Source organism: Vipera berus (assembly GCF_964194415.1).
Source record: "Vipera berus genome assembly, chromosome: 7".
Classification (NCBI taxonomy): domain Eukaryota; kingdom Metazoa; phylum Chordata; class Lepidosauria; order Squamata; family Viperidae; genus Vipera; species Vipera berus.
This window is the reverse complement of record NC_138209.1, coordinates 1,931,185-1,940,775: the sequence shown is the minus strand read 5'-3', so window position 1 is coordinate 1,940,775 and position 9,591 is coordinate 1,931,185. Positions and strand designations below refer to the sequence as shown.

Sequence of the window (9,591 nt, the reverse complement as noted above, 5' to 3'; positions counted from 1 at the left end):
GCCTTTTGGAAAAGCAACTTTGGGACAAGATGTCTGGAGAAAATTGCTTGAGTGTTGTGATCCTTACAGCCCAGATTCAATTTCCTGGTTTCTTATTTTTGTGGCAGGAAATACAAAAAGTGGGCCCCCGGATAAAAAAGACAAAAACTCAAGCATAGACCAAGAATAGAATAGAATAGAATAGAATAGAATAGAATAGAATAGAATAGAATAGAATAGAATAGAATAGAATAGAATAGAATAGAATAGAATAGAATAGAATAGAATAGAATAGAATAGAATAGAAGCGAAGCTGGAAGGGACCTTGGAGGTCTTCTAGTCCAGCCCCCCACTTAAGCAGGAGAACCTATACCATCTCAGACAAGTGACTGTCCAGTCTCTTCTTTAAAACCTCCAGTGATGGAGCACCCACAATTTCTGAAGTCATGGGACCCTTTACCAGGGGCATCCTGAGAGGGTCAAAAGGTCAAGATGGTAGCCATGACTGTACAATTAAAATTCTGCCCCCTTCAGGGACATTACACACACTTGTAAAAAGAATAGGTTTTGAACATGTCCTTGTGGTCAGCATATTACTTTTTTGACCCATGGATTTCCCTAACCCTCTACATTACTCTCCTGCTGCTGACCAATTGTCTTGATTGATTGACTGAGTGATTAATTGTATTCTGTTTGATTTCCAGCTTTTGGTCTCTGACCACCATAACTAATCGCAGTACAGACGAATGTACCATCATGTTATACCATTGTGTGGCGCCACCAAGGTGTTGGACAAATATTAAATGCTCAATATATAAACCCTTCATTTGTAAGAGGAAGCCAGACAAAAAGTGGCACATATAAAAGGCAGCGGCATTCAGCAAGCCGGAAGCGAATGAGTGCAGCAGGCTCAGCCCTTCGACATCCAACGGAATGACTGAAATGCACGACGGAAGAGTTCAGCTTCCTGCCTCCATATCCAAGGCCAGGTCTCCAATGGGCGCCTTTGAGCATAGACGTTACGGGTCTCCCAAAACGAGAGGCAGAAGGGTTCAGTCATATCCTCCTTTCCACTAGAAATAAATTGATTTTCCATATTGCCTTCTGCTTCCTTGCTTGATCTTTCTGACGCCCTGCTTGTTTTTCACACACTGGCAATTTATACTTTGCAAGCCCGTGACGATTATTATTTGTGTGTCCAGTTCCACCTCCGAACGGGACAAGCCGCTTGTGCTGCCCGCTCAGATTTAATGGCGGACCAATTCCTGGAACGCCTCAGCCGGCAGGCGGCCTTATCTTATGCCTGGCGGGTGAGAGAGGAATGATGCTGGGAGCGCCTGTCAAGAAGAGACCTTCCTAGCAGGGTCCCCCAGAGCATGGAGGTCCTCCCAGCTGCCCAGCTAAAGCATGGCGGCCCCTAAACTGGGCAAGAGTGAGATGGGAAGACGCTGGAGGCAGAGGATCATTTTAAAGGCTTCATCCTGGAGGCCTCTGGTGGCAAAGCTCCAGGCCGCCATCTTGTCTTCCCTCCTTCTCACCTCCAGCCTAGTAACAGTCCTTTGATTGGCTGCTGCCTTCTATCTTTTAGTTTCAATCTTCACTTCGACTCCTGAGCTTCGGCACTGTTTATTCCGCCGTTTCCTCATGAGGCCTATAGTGGCAGAACTTCAGGCAGCCATCTTGTCTTCCCTCCTTGCCTCCTGCCTGGCAACAGTCCTTTGATTGGCTACTGCTGTCTATCTTTTAGTTTCAATCTGGGCTTTGGCTCTATTTATTCAGCCACTTCCTTATGTGGCCTGTTTGCAGCAGAGCTTCAGGCAGTCATTTTGTCTTCTCTCCCCGCTTCCTGCCTAGTAACAGCCCTTTGATTGGCTGCTGCTGTTTGATTGGCAGTTGGATCAACCTGAGAATGGTCAGGGAGGGGAGGGAAGGGAGGGAAGAAGGAGCAAAAGTCCTATCACTTGTTTAGGGAGGCGGTCCTTCCATGACATGACAGTCTGAGGGCCAACTAACCATCAAGAGGCCTGTCCAGAGTCACCTGACCCCCGAGGGCCAATAAAAGAAAAGAAGCTGGGTCTGTCAGATTTTGGCGGGAAGACTTGAGGCATCTTTGAGGAGGGAGGGCAGCCATGATGGGTCCCCTCAGGAAAGGCTTGAAACTGGCTTGGCTATAGTTCGTGTGTGTGTGTGTGTGTGTGTGTGTGTGTGTGTGTGTGTGTGTGTGTGTGTTTCTTCACTGCTTTGTGCATAGATCCATTTATTTTTCTTTGCCTAGCTGCTTGCCTATTTGTGCCTAGGTCTTTTTCCACATTTCACAATGAACTCAGCCCCTCTTCTACCTTCATTGCCACTCCTCACATCAGTGCATCAGAGACAGAACTTGCCTAATGATGCAGGATTCACATGTTGACATCTTTGACTAAAACCTGGCTAGCTGCAGACAACCCTGTGCTTGGGTCTTAACTAAAGAGAATAAAATATGCTAACTGGTACTTGTTGGGCTTTTGGCGTTCTCTGAGATTGGTTTCCTTCTTGCAGATATTTGAGAAGAGGGCTAGATAATTTCATCAATATTACGATATAGCTGTTTATAGAATAGCAGAGCTGGAAGGGACCTTGGAGGTCTTCTAGTCCAACCCCCTGCTCAAGCAGGAGACTCTCTTGTTATTGAATTAATGCAACTTTCCTGGATTCGCACATTACATTGACTCAAGAACCAGCCAAATGAGTTTGTTTGCACAAATTGACCAAAGTTCAGTTGAATCGACCATAGCAAATTGCCCAAATGCAATTGTTCGGTCTTTAACTAACTTGACTCAAGATGAGCCCCATTAAATGATACTCAGTTTCCTCTTTTAAGCGAGCCCTGCAAAGCTCTTACAAAGTCGTGCATGAGCTTCAAAGTCTGGTGTACTTCATTAAGGGTGTGCGGCCATCCATCAATTTATTTTGGATTTTGGAGGTAACAGGATGCTTATATTCATTCGGTGGATTTGCTATGACATCAGAAGGAGGATCTTTTCATCTCCAGCTTTAGCGTGATCCTGGAGAATAAGGTTATTTCAGATGAAGACCAAGATCAGGGCTCCTCGTACTCCAGGTTCTCTTTGCAAACCCATCTGTAAAGTTCATGGCAGTCAGCGGCTTTCCAGTTGTGGCTCCCCAGCAAAGGCACGACAGAAACACAGTCTTGTTCTCTTCCTCTGTATCTGCTTGAGCGGCTAGGACTTTCGCTAGACCAAAATCTGGGAAGATAAAAAAAAAGGCAGCGGAAAGCAGCAAAAAAGCATACATTTAATCAAAGAAACAATGGACTTGAATGAATGAACAGCCTGATTTTCAAATGGAGAATCTCTTCTGAAATGCCTGTGGGCATGCTTTGAGGTGCATCTGGTGGTGCTTTAGATATTGTTAGGCATATGGGGATAGCCTATATAGTTGGGTTGAAAATATATAAACTATGATGTTGTGTCTTTAAGATGTTAATTGGCTGATGGGTGTGTAAGTGTTCTCATGGCCATAAGAGGGAGCTAGGAACGTAGCTTCTCTCTCTCTGCTCTCGCTGTTTTTTCACTGTTAGTTACTCTGATACTGCTATTGTTGGTTTACTACTGTGTTAAACCTGAACTGTGTTTTTGACCTCTGGACCGGTAAGAAGACTTTGTATTTGGATTACTACTTGGACTGTTACTATTGTGTATGACCTGGACTGTTTATTTTTGACCGTGCTTTGTTTTTCAACCACAAAGTAAAATATTTTTCTGTTTATCACAACTCAGTGTCTCTTGTGGTTACTGTGTGACTATTACTGCTCTCAGTACCCTTCATTGTCTGTGCAAAGCCCATAAGTCTTAAAAGAGCCGAGGTTGCCTACCCCTGCCCAGTGGCGTAGCGTGGGTTGTCAGCACCCGGGGCAATTTGCGCCCCCTAACCCGGTGACGTCATGGCACCGCCGAAAAGACGCGCCCCGCAGCGGCGTAGACTTTCCAAGAAGAGTCGCGCGCATGCGGGATGCTTCCGGGTCCCTCTCGAGGGCGGCTGGGCGGGGCTCCGACCTGCAAGAGCCGCTGCATTCAAGCTCGCACGTGAGCCCCGCTAAATAAAGCCACGCATGCGCACGAAGCTAGGCCAGCCGGCCGGCGGGTCCATCTTCGCTCGGCCAAGCCTGCCGGGGCGCCTGCGGGGCGCTTGCGGTTGGCCTGAGCCTGGGCGGAGAGTTGGGCGCTTCTATTTATTTTATTCAGTTTATGTGGCCACCCATCTCACCTGCCTGACTCGTTTCGCTTTGCAAGAAAGAGCAGCTCGAGAGCGGAGCCAAGCCGACTCTGTGCAGCCCTTGGGGCTCCCTGAGCAGCTCAGTGCGAGCGCGCCCCCCCCAGATGTTGCGCCCGGTGCGGCCCGCCCCCCCTGCACCCCCCACGCTACGCCACTGCCCCTGCCTTACACAATGGGTGCAAGAAGGTGTGCACCTCTGGCTCACTGACCCAGGGGATCCTTAAGTTGCACCCTCCCACAGTGCTGGGGAGAACTTAATCAGAACCTAGAACTTTTAATCACCAGATTAGAAATGCTTAATCTGACCCCACTTTTGCAAGAAAAGACGCGGCCATTTGAAAGCATCCTCTCTTTGAACGCTGCCACCATCGTAAACTCACTCTGCTGTTAATGTCGAGCTGTCAGCCCACTCCCATCCACCCTCTTCGTTTTCATCTGAAAGGCCCACCCAGGCCGTCTGAGTCAGCTGCGAAGTGATGTAATTCTGCAGAAAAAAAGAAGGCGAGGAGAGAGAAGAAGTAGCACCAACAACTAACTTAATAGCCATCCATCAACAGCTTAATTAGCAACTGCAAGCTACACACAACCAGGCACCATATAAATATGTGTAGAACAGCTCAGGGCACATTTTTGGGAGGGAGGGAGGGAGGGAGAGAGAGAGAGGGGGAGAGAGAGAGAGAGAGAGAGAGAGAGAGAGAAAAGATATATTCTCCCTTCTCAAAGAAACCTATGTAGTTAGTTAAGAAAAGCTGGGCTTGTACAGGTAGTTCTACCTTCAAGGATCACTTTGCTCATCGGCCTCTTGGTCAGGACCCCCAGTGCAACTACAGACACATGGCAGAACCTCTTCAGATTGCACTGGGTGGCAGAATTTGACTAAGCGTACTCTATCGCCACTACTTGGACCTTTTCCGTGTCCAGTGGAAGTAAGAGTTTGTCCGTGCCCAAACGCTGCCTGGGAAAGCCATGAAAAATTCATGGTGTTGGAAAAGTATACTTCAAGAGCCCTGGCTACTAATGTCGGCCCACTAGGTAGCCAGACCAGGAAATCAACTCTTACCAGATTGACTAATACTGTACCTTCTCCTCTTCTTTCCTATAGTTTGGCAAACTGGGGGTGTGTTTGTCTGAGCCCCTTCCCGACCTTATCTGGCCGTTCTGGACTTAAGAAATGCTTTAGCCCCTTTTGTTGAGGCAACAGAGCCTGCCTATCCATGTCAAGATCAAGACTGACGTTGACCTGATCTTGCAGGTGAGGATCCTGTGATAGGCTTCCACAGTTTAGTTGAGAAGGTAGCTGTTGTGATTCACGGTCAGCCTGTGGGTTCGGCAGTTGGGTCGGAGGATTCAGAGGAGGAGGAGGGGGGTGTTGGAGAGCCTCCAGAGGATAGCCCTGAGGCTCCGCAGAGCCCTCAGCCATGCTCCTCCCATCTGGTCACGACGCAGACCCAGCTGTGTGAGCCTGACAGCGTGGATGAAGATGACCCACAGCTGGCCCTGTTCAAGGACGCCCGACGCAGCAGGCAGTCAATCAGGAGTAAACAGAGGAAGGCAATGGGGCACCTCGGAAGGAGGCAGAGAGAAGCCACGCCCTGAACTGTTTAAAAGGGGAATGTGTGGGAGGGCTGGTTTACTGAAGGCAACCGTTTGAATAGCTCCTGTTTCATGGTTCGTCTTTGCTCTCTTTGCTCTCTTTGCTCTGTTTTATGTCAATAAATTTGGCAGGCTTAGTTCCAGCCTCTTGCCGTTTTTGTAAAGGGGTTGTCCCTGCCTTTTCTGCAGGGCCGGTTGTAGGCTGGTACAGAACAGTAGCTCGCAAACCAATGCAATCATATCGGAAGGGTTTTCAAGAGGTGGAGAAGAGCTTCCAGAGTGTACTAGCCAACGCTCTTACCATAATAAGTTGATTGGAAGGAAAGGAGAGGGGGAGGGGAAAAAAGTGGATAAGAAGTGAGCATTCCTCCCAGCTGAGCAGCTCCTTGAAGTACCCCGGAAGTCGTAAGGGAAAGAAGAAAAAGTATAAGACCTGCTCTTTGTCATGTAGGATGGAGGCCAAATGGGCATCTCTGGACATGCAGAAGTTCTCAGCATCATACCAGGTCTTTTGTCCTTTGGAAAAATAGTAGAGGCTCCTTCCCCAAAACTGCCACCCGCCTGCGGGCCTCACACTTTTCCTGAAGATGGATTCTAAGAGAGACGAGAGCAAAGAGGGGTGAGAAAGGAAAGGGCTCCTTGGAGTACCCTGAGACTGAATGGGTCACCCTAGGGAAGGGCGTTTGGTCCCCCCTATTCCAGAAGTGAGGGGAACTGCCAAAGCACATCTCTTTCACCAAGCTCGTACTTCTGAAACGGATTTCAAGGGTCTTGCGTCAGATGGGTTTCATTGCTGTTGCTTTAAATGTGTGTGTGTGTGTATTGGGTAGCTCATTTCAACGTTGAGCAGAAAAGTGGAATATAAACGGAGGCAGCGCTGGCCTCAGCAGCAACCCAGCGTTCCCAGGGGGAGACCTCAGGATTGAGCCCCTGAGCTATAATTCCGTTCAGGACCGCTTATGCCGAGAAAGAGAGGAAGAGGCTGGAGTGACCAGCTTTGATTTTTTATTTTTTTTATCCCTAAGGAATGAGACCAGGAGTGGCCAAAGTATTATGCAGAAAAGAAGAGGGCTGCCCATTGGGTTTCTCAGTGATTCAGGCCCGAAAGGGTTTCCCAATGCAAATGTATCAGCTCTTCGGGGTAGTCCAGACAGGAAACCCAAACCATGAGTTCCAACACCACCTTTGTGGTATAATTGCAGATCTGAAGCACTCCTTCCATCCCCAAACAGATCTAGGAAGATCTCTTGTGAGACAGTCTCTCCATCACCTACCTCCCTCCCTCCCTCCCTCCCTCCCTCCCTCCCTTCCTTCCTTCCTTCCTTCCTTCCTTCCTTCCTTCCTTCCTTCTTTCCTTCCTTCCTTCCTTCCTTTCCTTCCTTCCTTCCTTCCTTCCTTCCTTCCTTCCTTCCTTCCTTCCTTCCTTCCTTCCTTCCTCCCTCCCTCCCTCCCTCCCTCCCTCCCTCTTCTCCTCCCTCCCTCCCTATTTCCTTCCTTCCTTGTATCACCTGAAGGACGGACTCTCTTTTCTTCACCAATTCTCTACTTAAATTCATCCATATTTGTTTACCACTGCACTTCCCAAAGCACCACAGAGCCATCATCAAAAACAAAGATACTTACGATATTTTTCTTTAATCCCATGGAGGGCCTTTGCAGCCTTCTCTAAGTGAGTTGGCAAGCTCAATATTTCTTCTGCTGTATTAATGGCTAAAAGCAGTCCAAGAGTTAGACAACCCTTTTTTCTACCCCACTCCTTCCCTCCCTGAAAACGAGACACACACGAAATGTTAGGAATGCACTTCTATCTTCATCCACCCCCATTCAGGATAGATTCTAAGCTAGATTTTGCTAATGCTTTACTGCGCATCTAATGGGTCACAGCAGTGTTTTTTTCGTAAAAGAAAAAGGTGCCGGAACTCAGACATGTCATACAACCCGCCTTGCCTATCCTACAAGATTCCATCCAAAAAAGGTGCCGGAACTCCGTTCTGAGCGTTCTAGGAGGAAAAAAGCCCTGGGTCACAGACATCTGATTTGGCTTGACACATAACTAAGGCAGAATACCAGCATATAACCTGAATCTGCAAAGATGAAGTCAGGAAAGTTAAGGCTCAGAATGAGCTAAGATTTGCAACAGATGTCAAAAATAATTTTAAAAAAAGTTTCTTTCAACATGTAAAAAACCAGAAAAAAAAAGTCAAGGAAACAATTGACCCCCCCTAATGGGAGAAGATGACAAGGAAGTGACAGGCAGCTGGGAGTAGGCAGAGCTGCTTAATTCATTCTTTGCATCTGTCTTCACGCAAAAGGAAAAAAAATAGCACAACCTACTAAAAAAAGAACCGTAAAAGACGGATCAGGATCCTCCCTCACCTCCTGAACCAGGAGGTGAGGGAGGATCCCTTGCAGGGACGAGCCGAGGAGTTTAGTCATCATCTGGCGGACAAAATCGCTCGGATCCGGACCGGCTTGGACTCTGACTGGGCAGAGTCTGAGGTGGAGGAATCAGGCGGTCTTGAGCACGTTATCTGGACTGAGTTCGACCCTGTTTCCCCTGATGATGTGGACAGGATTATGGGGAGACTGAGCACCACCACCTGTTTGTTGGATCCGTGCCCCTCCTGGCTAGCTTATGCGGCTCGGGAGGGAACACGAGGCTGGTTCCATGCAGTAATAACTGCTTCCTTGAAGGAGGGTGTCTTTCCTGCCGACTTGAAGGAGGCGGTGGTGAGACCCCTTCTCAAGAAGCCTGCTTTGGACCCGGCTGTTTTAAACAACTATCGTCCAGTCTCCAACCTTCGCTTTCTGGTGAAGGTTGTTGAGAGTGTGGTGGCGCACCAGCTCCCTCTGTTCCTGGAGGAAACTGATTATCTGGACCCGTACCAATCGGGCTTCAGGCCCGGACACAGCACGGAGACGGCATTGGTCGCGCTGGTGAATGATCTCTGGAGGGCTAGGGACAGGGGTTGTTCCTCTGTCCTGGTCCTATTAGATCTCTCAGCGGCGTTCGATACCATCGACCATGGTATCTTGCTGCGGCGTCTCAGGGGGCTGGGAGTGGGAGGCACCGTTTTACGGTGGTTCTCCTCCTACCTCCAGGGCCGCTCGCAGTCGGTGTTGACAGGAGGGCAGAGATCCGCCCCGAGGTCTCTCATTTGTGGAGTTCCTCAGGGGTCGGTTCTCTCGCCCCTCCTGTTCAACATCTATATGAAGCCGCTGGGCGAGATCATTCGTGGTTTTGGGGTGGGGTATCACCAGTACGCTGATGATACCCAACTTTTTCTTTCCACCCCGAACCAACCCAGTGATGCCCTCTCCGTGATGTCCCGGTGCCTGGAGGCGGTTCAGGTCTGGATGGGGAGAAACAGGCTTCGTCTCAATCCCGCCAAGACTGAGTGGCTGTGCATATCGGCATCTCGGGTTAACCAAGTTATTCCATCCTTAATGATGGGGGGTGAGGTGTTACCCCCCGTTGATAGGGCTTGCAACCTGGGCGTCCTCCTGGATTCACAGCTCAATTTTGAAGACCATATAGGAGCCGTGACCAGGGGGGCTTTTGCACAGGTTCGCCTGGTGCGCCAGTTGCGTCCCTATCTGGACCGAGACGCCCTACGCACAGTTACTCATGCGCTTGTGACCTCCCGTTTGGACTACTGTAACGCTCTCTACATGGGGCTGCCCTTGAAGACCACACGGAGGCTTCAACTGGTGCAGAATGCGGCCGCGCGAGTTGTAATGGGG

At 49.1% G+C, this 9,591-nt stretch overlaps 1 protein-coding gene across 1 annotated transcript; it reads right to left on the bottom strand.

The window, feature by feature from the left end:
- Window positions 1-3,058: 3,058 nt before the first annotated feature.
- On the bottom strand, window positions 3,059-7,448 carry LOC308671217 (C-type lectin domain family 4 member F-like; the record flags this gene model as incomplete). The annotated part of the gene is made up of 4 exons (XM_081333317.1): window positions 3,059-3,224; window positions 4,635-4,738; window positions 6,281-6,441; window positions 7,418-7,448. The coding sequence occupies 4 exons, from the start codon at window positions 7,446-7,448 to the stop codon at window positions 3,059-3,061; spliced, it is 462 nt and encodes a 153-aa protein (XP_081189443.1).
- Between the last annotated feature and the right edge of the window lie 2,143 nt (window positions 7,449-9,591).